The sequence below is a fragment of the Phaenicophaeus curvirostris genome, chromosome 7 (genome assembly GCF_032191515.1).
Source record: "Phaenicophaeus curvirostris isolate KB17595 chromosome 7, BPBGC_Pcur_1.0, whole genome shotgun sequence".
Lineage (NCBI taxonomy): Eukaryota > Metazoa > Chordata > Aves > Cuculiformes > Cuculidae > Phaenicophaeus > Phaenicophaeus curvirostris.
Genome location: NC_091398.1, coordinates 20,067,431 through 20,083,548, shown reverse-complemented (window position 1 = coordinate 20,083,548; position 16,118 = coordinate 20,067,431). Strand labels below are relative to the sequence as shown.

The following is a 16,118-nucleotide window of genomic DNA, read 5'->3' as shown; positions in this document are numbered from 1 at the left end:
ATTCATTTTATAAGGAACAGTACTGTGATGTAGCTTTTTATCCATCTTCAAATGTCTGTATGTCAAACCTCTATCAACATGGTGAAAACACTTCCTGATGCTGTTGCTTTGCTCTTTTCTAATATTTCCTTTACCGATCTCTTGACATTATTTCTCTCTGCAGATTGCTGGTTGGAGCTCCTCGGGAAAAGGCCTTTCCAGCCCAGCAAGCCAACAGAACAGGAGGGTTGTACAGCTGTGACATTGCATCTCCAAATACACGTTGCACACGTGTCGTATTTGATGAGGAGAGTAAGTTCTTCAGCGCTTTTGTTTTGGATTGAAACAGTTGTCTCTTTTTCTGATGTGATATGGTCCTTTGAAAGAGGCAGTGTATTGGACAGTTGCTTCTGTGGATTTATGCGTAACTTTTTTGCATCAGAATAGGTTGTAGCTTAATTTCTAAGATAGCATGAGATGCTTACATCCTGGTAGATTTGGATATTGTTACTCTTTTGTAAATTATGTGACATAATGTGCTAGAAGTGTTTAACTTCCATGGGTGTTGTCAGTGATACAGTGTACAGACACTGCCATCTGCAGACTGTCTCATGTACTGATTGAAGTGCCTGTCCTGAGTGGGACTGGGGAAAAAAACCGAAAAGGGGGAAAAAAAAGGGGGGTGAGGGGGTGAAGCAGAACGGTTAACCCTTAATATTTGAATATTTGAAGCTGTGTTCTGATACTCTGCAGCGGACCCGAGGATAGAGAGTAAAGAAGATCAATGGATGGGTGTAACTGTCCAAAGTCAGGGGCCAGGAGGAAATGTGGTGGTAAGTCTGAAGGACTAACTTAAAATAAAATTTTGGCTATGTGGTGAATGTTCAGAATGGTCTTTATCTCTGTGCAGCTTTCAGAAAGTTAATTTTCTTAGGTTTACTCCTGTGTTTTTTTTTTTTGTAAGGACTGAGTTGTCTCATAGCAAAGTAAGACACTCGAGATTGTAAGTTTTAAGATATTTTTCTAACTGTGAGTTAGCCTTTCTTTATAACCTTTATAACAATCTAGGGTGGACAGTCCATTATCAGGGTGTCCACTTATTTTTTGTGATATATACATTGTTTCTTTTAAATATCACAGGTTACAGAAATAGGGAAAAATAGTGTGAGAAGGTTGTAAAAAGTCGCAGGATATCATCAGCCTGTTTTCCAAGATGGTCAGCCTCACTTTAACTTTCATCAGGGACTTTGGCTGAGTTGCTTCTATGAATTAACATGGACGTTGCAGTGCAGTGGGACTACTAGGTATTCTTTACTTTATACAATGCAGAGATACTTTTTATTTTATGCAATACATAGAGAAAAAGCTTTCAGGAGTTAACAGAGAATGTTACTTTTAAGCTCTTTCTCAGTTAAATAAGCCTCTCGTGGTGCTGGAGGATACCAGCTACATCATAAAATCAGTGTGTGGGGTGAAGCTTCCCCATCTGATGATATTCTTGCAGGTTAATGTCGCTGCTTCCAAAACTGGAGGCAGGCAACTTCAGGGTGTGACTCTGGAGTTACCGAACGATATAGAAGCAGTAATGACTTGCTTTGATCTGCCTCAGAACCTGAAGCGGATAAGAGCAGATGGAGAGTCCTCCTCATTGAATAATTAATCATCAACTAATGCTGTCTTGTATTTTCTGAGAAAGAGCTTTCTTGGTGAGTGGTTAGTGGGAAGTGCACTTATTAGGTGGGATTTGAGCAGCCTGAAGGTCACTGTGCAGTAGGGCAGTACTGCAGTGCTCCAACTGTGGAGCAGCTGAGTGTTTGCTTAATATTTAAGCCTGGATAGGAACCATAGGAAAGGTCTGTCAGCTGAGAAATCTGGCTTGCTTGTGGTTTTTACACACCTACTACATCTAGGTCTGCAAAAAAGAAAGCCACTGTTGACAGAGAGGTTTGACTGCTCCATCTCTTATAACAATGGTTTGGATGTTACATCACTTAACTCAGTGGTCAGTGCTGCTGCTTTGTCCCAGTGACAATTATCCCATAAGTGGAACATCCAACACAGGAAGTAGGAACAACTTCCACCCCCTTCACTGGAAGAGTGTTCAGCTGCTGCTTTGCAGCCCTTTTCTGGAAGGGGCGAGTTCTGAATAGTCTTTGGCAGATAGGTGATCCTTGAACTAGCTCCTCATGTCCTGCACAAGCACGTAAGTCATTTAACTGTGACAGCCATGCAGAAATGCAGATGCTTCTTCATGAGAGAGAGTGTGGTTCTCTCCTCATCTCATGAAAGAGAGGGATTAGATATGAGGGAAGGCTTTAGGACTGAAAACCCTAAATCCCACAAAGAGAAAGGATTGAACCCTGTGGCCTTCCTTGCCCATGAAGCTGGTAGCTCTGACTTGTATCTGTAGATGCCCAGCTTTTCCCAAACATTGCCCATAGGGAACAGTGGACTCTCTCTGCGCTGCAACATGAACCTATCTACAGGGTGACTGACTTACAGCATTGTTAGCATGAAATAGTGCTGAAGGAGACCAGCCTTCTATGATGACTTGCATACAAGCATACAGAAGCATCACTGCTTATTTCTTCTATCTTGCAGACTTGTGCACATCGCTATGAGAAAAGGCAGTATGTAAACACGGTGCAGGAAACCCGGGATATCATTGGAAGGTGCTATGTGCTGAGCCAGGATCTCACTATTAAGGATGATATGGATAATGGAGTATGGAGTTTTTGTGATGGTCGTTTAAGAGGCCATGAGAAGTTTGGTTCCTGTCAGCAAGGTGTTGCTGCTACTTTTACTAGAGACTATCATTATATTGTGTTTGGTGCTCCAGGCACTTACAATTGGAAAGGTACGACCTGGCTTCCTTCCTGCCTACCCATTTCCTGAGATTGCTCACAAGGGTTGTGTCCTAATTGCTCACAAGGGTTGTGTCCTAAGTTTTAATTTTGGTTTTTTTGAGGGGGGAGGGGGTAGTAGGGATCTAGTGATTTTACCCTGTTTTCACAGAATGTTATGCTCCTGTATCAAAAGTATTTACTGAAGTTCCTTTAAATATCTTTGAGGGAATACTTATGAATGGTTAATAGATCTTTGCACATATGTACTGCAAGGCTCCCCTTGATTAGTCTTAATCTCATGGTGGGATTGAGTGTTTGCTTTGAGACTTCCATGCTGAAACAAAGCGCTAAATTATTTAACTAACGTGTTTTTTCCTGTATTTGCATGAATGTTAGATGGCTGCACTGAGATCTGTGGTCTCCGCTACAGTGTTCTCCACTTTATTCTTTGTGAAGTCTGTGGAAAGTAGTACTTCCCAAATTAAATAGTAGAGGATTGCAGGAAGATAACTGAACGGAGCAATACTACGTGTATTCATATCTAAATCCATGAATATCCATGTAAAAAGTCCATGGATAATGTGTCTGACTAAGAGCCAAGCACTCTATATCATCTAGGAGATACTAAAAAAGTTAAGGGAAAAACCCATAGATTTTCTCTGTTTGTATATTGAGAAGCATCTAAATGGCCAGCCCTGTCTCTTTTTCTTACAGTGATTTTTCCCATCTCACTTCATTACACCAACAGCTGTAAATGCTTCCCTCTTTAGAACATCTGATCCTCAAACCATTACATTTTTTTTTCCCCTCATACACCTGTGCCTGCTATATGAACCGTGCAAAATCTTTGAGTTAAGCCCTGGCACAAGCTGTACTTTAGCGAACACTTAATCTTCCATGTATCTGTCAACAAAATCTGACCAAGCTGAAGCAGCATATTGAGTTCAGATGCTGTTGTACTTTAATTGCAGGGAAGTGCTCTGACAGCATACCCGTCGTAAGGGTACTCTTTTGTATCATGGAAAAGCACGTTTGTACTTGCCAAAACGTTAAATATGCCTGTTGATAAAAGGGAAGCGCACATTTTATTGAACAATAGCTCTTTTCCCCTTAAGTAATGTTTTCTAAATATATCACCAGTGTTTGTCATAGCTTGACAGTAACTTTTTTTTTTTCCTTCCTGTGTGCTTACCTCCCTTTCAAGAGAGTCTTTACAAGGTTAAGAACATTGGGGTGAGGGTTGGTGCCATGTTTTTGTTGAGTATTTTCTTAGTATTCCATGTTTTCTGGATCATTGCCTGGCCTCTCTGTAAACCAGCATGAGAGTCGGGTACACGGATAGAACTTAGAAATTCATTGCCTCTTGAAAACTCTTTCACCAAATGTGCTGTTCTGCGTTTGTTTCATTTGACCAGCGGTCACTACCTCATTCATTGTAATTAGTGTTAGTTTGGAATCATGTATCTGTTGTTTATCTCCCTTACCATTCATTTGCTTTTATTTTATCATTTCATTTCTTCAGGGGTGGTTCGTGCAGAGCAAAAGAATCAGACATTTTATGATCTGGGTATCTTTGATGATGGGCCTTATGAAGTTGGTGATGAGAGCCGCCAAGATAAGAATCTAGTTCCTGTTCCAGCTAACAGTTACTTAGGTAGGATTAAGTACCTGCAGTAAATCTCTTTAGGCTTCTTAAACATTTGTGATCCCAGCCTGGTGCAGTGATACAAAAAGGGGAACAAAATCCCTCATTTGTAAACCCTGTAACAAAGTAACTGTTTTCGATAATTTGCATCTTCCTGCATGTTTATGGGCAAGTTTTAAGTGTAAGGTGATACTCTGCTGTGGTACTTTGGAAGAGCTGCTAATGTAATGAGATTTAAGAGCTTGGATGAGGCCCTATAGATTCTCAGGGAGCGATTATAATTGCTCTAATGGTAAGTATGATGTATGGATTTCCAGTTCTTAGTTACAAGGTCTCTGCTGTATGGTACCAGAGGATTTATAAAAAATTTTGAGTTTCTGGCTGTAACTGTTAAGATTGCTGTTTCTCTCTCCTGGTAGGTGAGTACAATTTTTTTTATTCTTCAAATGCTTAAACCACCAGTGATGTTTTTACAGGCTGTTAAAATAATGTAATATGAAAAATGTTTATATTTTAAGTGTGTTTGTATGTTGCAGAATGTGAGTCTCTTGCACTTAGTGCATACACAAAAGCAGAAATACATCCTTAGGCCAGTGGATGTTACTGTACACCAATGCGATACACTGGTGCAGAGAAAAGGCTATGCTGCAATTTTGGAAGACCGTAAAGTGTCAAGAACCTTTCCGTCCTAGTGCAGGTTTTCTAGCGTATTGATCCACTGCTTTTGGTGTATGCAACAAATACAGTTTTGGTAACCTGAAACTGGAATTCCTGTGAGAGTGGTGGAAAGCAGAACAGATGGGAAAGGCATTTTTAATGTAAAAAGTAAAAGCAAGTCAAGAGAAGAGCCAACTTAAAGCTATGTATCTGTTAGAAGAAATAGAACATAAACTTCCATTAAAAATGAGCAGTAATTGCTGGGTAAATAAAATGAAAGTTGTTAAAAAGACAAGGTGACAGCCTCTTCTGGTGAGATGAGAGTTGGGAAGGAGAAGGGTGCTGTGGAAGTGCCTTTTGCTGTGAACAGAGTAATACTGACTTTTTGCAGTTCCATAACAAATGTGTTTATCTCCTAAATGTAAATGCTGACCTTGATTTGTCACAGTCAAAACTGCCTCCAGGCAAGCCTGCTGTTCACTGGTATTGCTGTTCCCTCTGTTTAGAGAGTAAATAAACATGGGCATAGCTGCTTTGCTTAATGACTATTTTTTTTCTCTTCAATCTTTACTCGTGTTTACAGGTCTTCTATTTTTGACAGCTGTATCTGATACTCATCCAGATCAGTTTGTATACAAAACCTTGCCTCCTGGCATACAGGTGAACAAATCGGTGGATGTAATGATGAATAGCTACTTAGGTCTGTGACCACTTGAGGTGGCAACATCTGGTCAGACATAATCTCCAGACCTTTGACATGATCCTCTCCCTTTCATCCCCCCCTCATCTCAAATACGTTGCAAGTAAAAGCATGTAAAAGCAGGGATTCAGATGAAGAGTAGCTTGCAAAATAACATGGCTTCAGAGAAACTGATTTGTCATGCATTTCTCCAAACCCTCTCATCCCTTCCCAGATGGGACTCTGTGTATTTTTCTGAAGCTGTCTCATTGTGGATTGCTGTAATTGAGAATTTTCATAGTAGTGGTGAAGTGTTTCAGAAGGGAGATTTCTATCTGCTGGCTGGTATCTTTCTTCCTTGCAACACGTGTAATTTTCTACTTTGGCCTTTACTGGATACGTTGGCATATGCAGTATATTCTTTTAACTCAGGTTTTTAGTCTTTTTAAAATGCACTGACTTTTATAAAGAACACATAAGACTAAATTCCTTTGAACACGTCCTTTAGTGCTGCTTTAAATAAAAATTTAAATTGCCAATTTCACCATTACTGTGTAAGGCGATTCTCAAATACCATGGACATCTTTCATGTACGAGACTGTGCTTGTGCAGTACATCTTGCATGTTTACAACAGAATTGTACTGACTTGTACTTAGGAAGTTTCATAATGATTTTGCCAGAGGTGAAATACTCGAGCTATATTCAAGTGGTAAGGTGTAGTCATATCTAAGCTGGTGTGTTTAAAAATTATCTTGTATTTGGTGTCCATGAAAAGTAGATCTGAATAAGCAATGAAACAGTATGTTTTTTGGGGGAAATACTTTAATGTGGGAAGAGTGAAAATATGCATCCACCAGTCCAAATAGAAATGGAGAATTCCAGCATATCATGTTCTAGTTTAGACAAAACTTCTATTCAATATACCACTTAAATATAGTAGGGGAATTTATTTTTCCTGTTAACAATACAAACCATTAGTTTGTTTGTTTATATTTTATTCCTTTCTCTGTTAAAGGTTTCTCTTTGGACTCTGGTAAAGGAATTGTCTCCCAAGATGAGATGACTTTTGTGTCTGGTGCCCCAAGAGCCAACCACAGCGGAGCAGTTGTTTTACTGAAAAAAGAGAAAAATCAGAGAGCGCTTTCATTGGAGCACATGTTTGAAGGAGAGGGGCTGGCCTCTTCTTTTGGCTACGATGTTGCTGTGGTGGATCTCAACAATGATGGGTATGGCCTTGATTAACTCCTGCTGCCTGTGTAGTGAAGGATGGCCGTATTGTTTAATTCTGCTTTGGTTTTTCACATTAGAAATATAAGGAATGTCAAATCCCATCTTCCATATTTTGCTGGAGGAAATGGTGACCATCTCGGAGAACCAGTCAGGACCCAGTCTACATTTTTAGTGGTAGAAGAGAGTTTATTTGAATTTAAACAGTTAGTGTAACCAAAGGAGGAAGAAACAAATCTCATAGGGAAGTGGTTGAGTCACCACCACGGAGGTATTTAAAAGATGTGTAGATGTGGCACTTAAGGACACAGTTCAATGATGGACTTGACAGTGCTAAGTTGATGGTTGGACTTGAAGATCTTAAATGTCTTTTCCAGCCTAAACAGTTCTGTGAGTGTAGGATTCTGTGCCCAAAGCAGGCCCTAGGAGATCCTTGTACATCTCAAAGGAAATATAATCACCTAGTAGCATCAGTGGAGTTGTTGGTAATGAAGCAGTTCAATGTACTTTTTAGTTGTTGTTCAGCAGCACTTTGGCTGTTGATTTGGAGACCACAATCTGATCAGTTATTTTTCACAGTGTTTCTCTAAAAGCCTGTGGTTTGTTTTTTGTTTTTTGGTTTTTTTTTTAATCCTAAGATGGCAAGACATTGTTGTTGGAGCCCCGCAGTATTTTGACAGAAGTGGAGATATTGGTGGTGCTGTGTATGTCTACATTAACCGTCAAGGCAAATGGGAAGGAGTAAAACCTATTCGCTTAAATGGAACTGCCGACTCCATGTTTGGTCTTGCAGTTGAAAACATTGGGGATGTTAATCAGGATGGATATCCAGGTGAGTGAAAAAATGATTATAGTAAAAATGTGTGACTCTTGCTAATGCCAGAGTTAGAACATTCTCCTGTATCAGGATTGCAAGCTGTAGGAGAAGTAAGAATGATTTTAGATGTTGTGATTTATTTTCCACAGATATTGCAGTAGGGGCCCCGTACGATGGTTTCGGCAAAGTGTACATTTATCATGGATCCAAGAACGGAATAAATACAAAACCAGCACAGGTAATGAAATAACCTTATTATATATAAGTAGTCTTGCACAAAATTAAAGGAAGGATAGGGCTATCCATCTTCTCCCTTTCCATTACTATTAATTGAGTGGTGGGTATGCAGAGAAGTCACAGGCCTCTCCAGGGATTGCTGCTGATCAGAAAGATGAGGAATTCTTGATTTTAATACACATTTTTCTTTCTGGAGCAGTCCTCTGGCACCAGTAATATGTAGAGAAGGAAAAAGGCCTGTAGGTGTCTTAAGTTTTCTGGTTTTGAGAGAAATGCAGGGATTTGAAAATAACTAGTTTCTTAACTTTCTCTTTCACTTCTGATATTTCACTTTATTTTTAATAAAAAATGTTTCTTTTTTTTTTCTTGAAGATGTTGTTCAGTCTGTGAGGTGGGAGTGGAACTTGATGACACTTCCTAGAATGCTGTTACAATGCTTTCTAGAATACTTTTTCAAGTGCCTGTGTTGCATAAATACTATAAGTAAAGAGAAGCTAAGCAGCATTTCTGTGCAAAACAGTCATTTTGGCACTCACTGCTATTCCAAAGTAACTTCTTGGAAGAAAAGCAAATCATCTTGGTACTTCAGTGCCACTTATCTGAACATGGGGTCCCATGTCCTTGTATCACTTCTCGCTTTGCTTTGGTTCTCTTCTTTTCTTTTGTAGCCATAGCACAATGATATTCACTTGTTAATTATTTCACTTTTACAGCTTTTAAATGTCTGAATTCCTTCAATCTGTTTGCTCTTTAGGTTCTTGATGGTGAAAAAACAGGCACCAATTTCTTTGGTTACTCTATTGCTGGAAACATGGACTTGGATAAAAATTCCTACCCTGATATTGCTGTTGGTTCCCTTTCAGATTCTGTCTCTGTGTTCAGGTACCGTATACAGAGCTGTAACTAACTACACCAAGGGTTTGGTTTTAGTTTTTTTTTAAAAACAACCTGCTTAGGAGCAATAAAAAGCTGTTTGGCCTGAAGCGTATTTTCTCCTACAAGTTGGAAATTCTCACGGAGGGGGAAAGCCATAAATTGGTTTGTTACTCTATCACTCTCTTCTCAATGAGAAGCTGCCTTACTGTTAATACAGGGTAAGGTGGTGAATGTAGACAGTTACTGTGAAGTGCTGGTGTGTGCAGTATGTCTGTACCCTAGGTTTGCCCTGAGTGCCAGTGTCCTTTGATGGAACCAAGGGTCATAAGTAATTCTTTTGCCTTAAGAAAGAAGTTAACGGATACATTCAGTAGAGTTTTGTTTGCTGCTGTTATATAAATCTAATCCTGCTTTATTGGAGACGGAACAAACCAAACCAAACCTCTTCTTTTGTAGCTGAGGATCCAGAAGCAGTGAAGCGTACGGTCTTGCTGAGGTTGCAGTGGGTCTGTGAAACAGCTGTCAGGAAGACCTGCAGATAGGATCCTTCTGGATTTCTATAGCAAATGCTGTAATTTAGGGATGAGGTCATGGTCTTTTATGGCCCTCTGTTTTTTCCCCAGTTTAATGTACTGTTAAGTTGCACCACTAGTAGTGAGCAGGAAGAAGACTGTCTCGTCTTTAGAGCTGTGAATCCTGCATCAAGGTCAGGTCTCTGGTGATTGCTGTCGGGTCCCAAAGGAAGAGGAGCAGAAACTCCAAAACTGGTTATCTCAGTTTTAGGGATGCAAACAACTCTCCCTTTCAGGCAGAACATCCTTTCCTGCTATTTTTTGATGATCCCATCTCTAAAGTGTATCGTATTGCAGTGTTCTTAAATGCACTGAAACAGCACCCAGCAAAACCAACTCCTGTTGCTTATGGAAGAGAATAGACAGGGTAGGTAGAATGGAAGTTGGTTAAAGTGTTCTGCTTACTCAAAATAATATAATTTGCTCATAAGGGTGGTACAAAACCCTTTAAAGGTGAGAATGATAACCTTTATGGTAACAAACAGTGAAAGGGGTGCCACAGTTAAAATAAATATACTGGAAAACGAGGAGGTGGCTTTCTGGCTGTTTTAAACAACCCTTAGATGCTTCCAGAAGAGTGGGATAAAGTCATTCATTTGTTCATGTGAACCGTCTCTTCTTGTCCCTTCCAAAAAAGGAAGAGAAAGGAAAAGTTGTCAGGCTGAATTATGGTTACAGCCTATGTGCAGAGGAGTCAGTAAATGAAAACATTGTTTCCCACGGCCACCCAGGCTCCATGTTACAGCTGTTGTGAACACTCATCCGAATGAGCTTTAGTACCTACAGTTGTTCACAGGTGCTAAATTACCTTTGGGTCAGGAGCCATCACTTTGAATTGTCTGGTTTTTATATATGTATAAAATAACCACAACATCACATTAATGCACCCTGCTCCTCTGTCAGGCATTTAATACAACTGTAGTAGTTTTTTGTGACTTACTTTGCTTAGTCTTAAGTAGCTTTCTTTTAGTTTTGAACATTATCAGTGCCAAACTGTGTTTCTTGGGGTGTCTTTGTCGCAAATCACTGCAGGAATAGAGGGCATCTGGGAGTCACACGAATTATTTCATTAATCTTAACAGAAACTTTTCCTTCTTCTACTTATTCTTTTCATTCTCTCTTTTTCCCCCCAAATGAAGATCTCGGCCTGTGATAAGCATTAGAAAAAGCATTACTGTACAGCCTGACAGAATTGATCTAAAGAAAAAGAGCCCTGAGGACCCCAGTGAAATATGGTAAATATTTGAAAAAAATTATTGTATTGGAAGCATTTGTGTATTGAGGTTTTTGTTGTCAAAACTCTTGTAATCGGTATTGATGATAAAGTGAAGCGATATGACAGCCATGCAGCTTAAGCAAATCTATCTACATGTGATTATTTGGACTTCCTGCAATGACTATGGTGCTAAAGGTGAGGTGTGGAATATGTTCTGTTCTTAATGACTGTTTTTGAAAATGAATGTCACTTTGCCACTTAAGGATTTTAGCACAAGAATCTTAACTTGAACAACTTTCTCATGTATAGAGATGTAAGAGCGTTAAGAAGCAATTAAGGCTTATTAACCATGTTTTCTTGCTTTGTAACTCAGCTTAGTAAGCAGCAAATGACTGTTCTAGCATGAAAACAACTGTTGTAAGACTGATAATGTCAGTGAATGGACTATTAAAACTTTCCAGTCTGTTGGACCATGCCTTATTTATAAGTTAAAACTAGTTTTTCTTACTTTTTACAGGATGGATGTAAAAGCATGTTTTCAGTACACTGCAAACCCCAGCGATTTAAATCCAAGAATAAGTAAGTTTTGGAGATAAAGATATCCGATGTTGGTCACGTGGTTCATTTTTTGGTTTTCCCTTAGAGTGTATCACAGAGAAACAGTGCTCAAATTATAGTGACACATCACAGGCTGCGACTGTCAGATTTTACAATGTAACTTATTACTGACGTCAATCAGCTATCGCACTGTCTGTATGTAGAATAACATGTTTTCTTGGTAACGTAACTGCCAGTGAGCAAATGGCTGCCATGCTGACCAAAAGCATTTTGCCTTTCTAGGTTGCCGCTTTAGAAAATAGTTTTAAAAGCCCGTTTTGAGGCCTACAAGAAATATGGGGAGGAACTTTTTACAAAGGCATGTAGTGATAGGACTAGGAGCAATGGCTATAAACTGGAGAGGGGCAGATTTAGACTATACATAAGGAGGAATTTCTTCACCATGAGGGTGGTGAGGCGCTGGCACAGGCTGCTCAGGGAAGCTATGGCTGCCACATCCCTGGAGGTGTTCAAGGCCAGGCTGGATGGGCCTTGGGCAGCCTGGTCTGGTGGGAGGTGTCCCTGCCCATGGCAGGGGGGTTGGAACTGGATGATCTTTAGCCCAAACTATGCTATGACTTGATGATTCTATGATTTTATGTATTATTAGTAAGTGTTATTTCTTTTGGAGACTTATGCTATAAAACATTCTGTGTACATGAAAATGTTTTTGTGGAGACCAGTTACTGAAATAAAAAAATCTCTGTATTAATAAGAGCCTGGAAGACTGTGCCACAGGTATAGTTAAAAATGTACAGTATTAGTTTCTCCTGTCTCCTGACTTTTCTCTTCTTACAATGCTGCTGTTACTACACCTCAGAAAACTACAGAATTTTGAGAAGGCGCAAGAAGAATTTTAAGTCCAAACCTCCTTCTGCTCTTGAATTTCTCAGTTACTTGTAAAATCCATAGGATGAGCTTTGAGTAAGGTCCTAGCCCTTTAACAGGTCAAGCATGTCCAGCTCTTGGGCAGTTTGTGTGCTTGTCTGCAGGCCCCTGAGGCTTGGCACACTGGGTGCTATTCCCAGCCTTACAACATTTAATAGCTTGGTGAGTACAGAGATGATTAAAAGATGCGCAGAGTTCAGACACAGCTCGACATTCAGCTAGAAAGCTGTAGTCACACTTCTGCTTTCAGTGTTAAAATTACCAGTATACCTTGACCTCAAAATCCTGCTGGTTGCTTAGGTGCTGTTTGAGACAAAACACAAATCAAGGACAGACTTGTCAGGGTATTTACGAAATTTTGCATCTCAGCCCTCTACTGGCTCCACAGCAGCAATTACAGCTCCTCCAGCCCGCTCTGCATGCCTGTAAAGTAATGGGGTTCTTTTGGAATAAAAGGATTTGGTTTAGAAGTTTCCTTTAGATACACACAGAGGGTACCTGGCCCTCAACTGGAGAGGGACAGAACTGACAAATGGAGAAAGTTTTGTGAATAACTGAAAAGAGTTTTTGAAGTCCAGCACTGGCTGAAACAGTCTCCTAGAATGATGCTGTAAGATCATACCTGCAGAAATTATTTCTAATAAGGCAAGGGTTCTTTTTTATAGTGACCTACTTTATTTCTTCATATAGAGATCAACTATACGTTTGAAGCAGAAAATGAGAGGAGGCAGCTAGGCCTCCCGTCTAGGGTACGGTTTAAAGACCACCTGTCTGATCAGTTCAGTGCAAGTACAACTCTAAGGGGACAGAACTCAAAAGAGTGTGTGACAACCAAGCTTGTACTGCAGGTAAGGCAGAGTATTTTATTTTTATTACTTTTAGAACCATCTAAAACAAAAGCGTGCTCTTTTTTCAACCTCATGCTACCTTTGCATGTAACTTAAGTCACGTGCAATATAAAGCTTTGAAACTACAAAACAGCCGTAGTTACTTAGTACCTGACTATTCCATGCATGCGTTCTGCTTCCTCCTGCTGCCTTTCTTACAAAGTATGAATAAAAGTTGGAGCCACTGCAGCATGCTGTGAAGGTCAATAGAATTAATTTAGAACAATAGGGAGGGAATAAATGCCAAAAACTGAGAGCTGTTTCTAGCAGAAGTAATTGTTCTAGAACTTAAATGTGACTGGCCAGGAGAAGAATTAACCCATGGGTTTCAAGAGGGGATGAATGGGCAGGACAAGGAATCTCGATATCTGCTCTCTGACTTGGCTGCTACACTGGCTTGTAAAGGTGGCCTTGCTCCAGCAGCTGAACAAACTCTTGATCTGTGGCTCAGCAGTAATGAGCCAGCTTCCAAGGCTGCTTTTGACCACAGCAAATTAAAGAGCTTGAGCTTATGCAATAAGGAGAAAGCGAGCTATTTTACTGGTGTAGCCTGAATTTCACTTATCTGAGTTGCTGTCTGTTGTTCCTAGAGATTCTTAATGGTAAGAGAAATCATCAGATTGGGAAGCCAGAAAGAAAAGGCAGTAGGCTAGGCTAGGCTGCTTGTGTTCTTGGACATTTTTAGAAAATGCTGGGGTTTTATATAGTGACTAGTTTTAATACTGCACAATGTGGCTGAAAGGATTTTGCTTTACTACTTGTTCTAAAATGTATATAAAAAACTAGTACTTGTGTTTGGTTTTTTTTGTTTTCTGCACTGTATATTAACCACGCCACTTCAAATATTTTAACAGGAAAAAATCAAAGATAAGCTACGCCCCATTCCAGTATCAGTCAGTGTTAAAATTGCTGGCCTGGAGTCCAGCTCACTGTCCACAAGAAAAGAGAGAGCACTTCCGGATCTTATACCAATTCTAAATTCAAATGAATCTGAAACAAAGACCACAAAAGTAAGCCTTTGATAACACATTTTCCCGTAAATCTCACTTTGATAAATCACTGAATTGTAAAGACTGCAGAAAGCTAAGTTATGGCCAAAGGAAATAACTGGGGTGGCACTGGCCTCGTATTGCTTGGCTTAGATTTTATGTTTTGTTATGAACTTGTTACAGAATGTTATGAACTAGATCCTGTGTCTCTTCTGCAACAAAAGTGAAGGTTGGTATAGCTTTTTCTCCCCAACAATTTAGGAGGAAATATACTTTAGATTAAAAGCGGAAATCCTTTATCTTCTGCTGTGAACACTTGTCCCACATCACAAAATAATGCACCGTCTAATTCTTCTGTGGCTAGAATGCTGCAACAGTATTAGAGCTCTGCAGTAGTGATGTACAAATGCAGGAATATCTTAGGTACAAGATTTCAGTTCCTTAGATCTGAGCACTGTGGAGTATACCTAGCGAGAAAAAGCATCCTAACTTAGGTTTATTGAACTCTACCTTTTAGTCATATTTAAAGTTGTAAGTTATCAGCATCCAGGGCTGTGCCTAACAAAGAAAAACTCTTTTTTTACAGGCAAGAAGTTAAGAGTCAGGTTAAAATCTTGACTCTTACCCAGGAAAGTGTCTCTGAGTCCCTGTAGATGCTTTAAGCAGCGTGTGTCAGAAATCTTGCTTTAAGCTAGTACCATGCAGCATGCAGTAAAAGTGCTTTGGTTTTATTTAGGTGGAGTTCTTAAAAGAAGGATGTGGAGAAGACAATGAATGTCACAGCAACCTGAAACTTCAGTACCGGTTTTGCACTAGAGAAGGAAATGAAGACAGGTTTACTTATTTACCAATGTAAGCATCGATTAATGCATTGCTACAATTCAAATTATTAACAAGTGCTTAAAAGAACTTTCTGGAGAGAGTTTTGGGAGATAGAGCGGTTTTGTTCTGTTTGTCAGGCAAACAGAGTCTTGTGTAGTAGCACTGATCCAGCAGGGTGAGGATGGTGGGGGCGTGGGGATGAGCTTCAGAAGGAGAGGTGGTACACAGTCACGTGGATATGAAGTGGCCACAGCTGTGCAGGCGTGGGCTAAAAGTTAGGGAAAAATATTTCTAACCCCTGGAGAAACTAGATTCTAAACTAGCCTTGCACTAGTTCATTGTTTGTGCTACTGTTAATTATTTTTGAGATGAAATTTGATTGTGAGTATGACAAATGCTATACTATAGTCTAGTAGCCCAAGACAAACACTTGCAGAGAAGTGAACAAAGAAATCATTTCACCATAACACACACCTGGCACCTGATGCATCTCTTTTCCTTGGGGCCAGTGGAGCTGTAAAGCAAATAAAAGGAAGCGCATTTACTTAATGTCAACAGTCAAGTCACCTTTAGCAGAGAGCACCACAATCTGACTTGGAAGCCAAAAGCGTGTATACTTTGTACAAGAAAAAATAGGTCAGTAGATTTATTCAGAGAAAATTCATTGCTTTTAAACATAAGCCTGATGGAAGTGCTTGTTCAGAAATACTGTAAACTTGAGGAGTGTATCCATCCGTTAACATCCTCTTAACTGCTGGCTGCTTTCAGACACAAAATACTGCTCTGGGGAAAAAAACTGCAACCATTCATGTGTTTATGGTCTTAACAGTAATTCTTCCCTAACAGTGGGAATGATATTTGCGTTAGCCATAGTAAGAAGCAAACTTTGATAGATGTTTGTTTTCATAATGCACACAAGCCTGTATGCTTTATTTCTGTAGTGAAAATGGCATGCCAGTCCTTGTGCTGAAAGATCAGAAAGATATTGCCCTGGAAATAACAGTGACAAACAATCCATCTGATCCAAAAAATCCACAAAAAGATGGTGAAGATGCATATGAAGCTAAGCTAATTGCAACTTTTCCAGATAGTCTGACGTATTCTGCATTCAGGGAGATGAGGGGTTATCCTGTAAGTACTTTTAAGAGAAAAGACATTTGATTTTTTAAATATTGTTAGCGTA

The 16,118-nt window shown here is 39.7% G+C and overlaps 1 protein-coding gene across 3 annotated transcripts in view; it reads left to right on the top strand.

Annotated features, from left to right (window-relative positions):
* Positions 1 to 16,118, top strand: part of ITGA6 (integrin subunit alpha 6) — a 45,213-nt gene that overhangs the window by 19,474 nt on the left and 9,621 nt on the right. For 2 of the 3 annotated variants that reach the window (XM_069861119.1, XM_069861120.1), the window contains exons 2-15: positions 164 to 291; positions 733 to 812; positions 2,581 to 2,836; positions 4,348 to 4,479; positions 6,823 to 7,033; positions 7,673 to 7,866; positions 8,001 to 8,089; positions 8,843 to 8,970; positions 10,676 to 10,771; positions 11,270 to 11,331; positions 12,928 to 13,085; positions 13,979 to 14,134; positions 14,850 to 14,965; positions 15,877 to 16,066. In XM_069861119.1, coding sequence (XP_069717220.1) covers positions 164 to 291; positions 733 to 812; positions 2,581 to 2,836; positions 4,348 to 4,479; positions 6,823 to 7,033; positions 7,673 to 7,866; positions 8,001 to 8,089; positions 8,843 to 8,970; positions 10,676 to 10,771; positions 11,270 to 11,331; positions 12,928 to 13,085; positions 13,979 to 14,134; positions 14,850 to 14,965; positions 15,877 to 16,066 — 1,996 coding nt within the window. Of the gene's footprint in view, positions 1 to 163; positions 292 to 732; positions 813 to 2,580; positions 2,837 to 4,347; positions 4,480 to 5,710; positions 5,828 to 6,822; positions 7,034 to 7,672; positions 7,867 to 8,000; positions 8,090 to 8,842; positions 8,971 to 10,675; positions 10,772 to 11,269; positions 11,332 to 12,927; positions 13,086 to 13,978; positions 14,135 to 14,849; positions 14,966 to 15,876; positions 16,067 to 16,118 lie in introns of all 3 variants that reach the window. The other variant, XM_069861121.1, reaches the window with a different exon arrangement.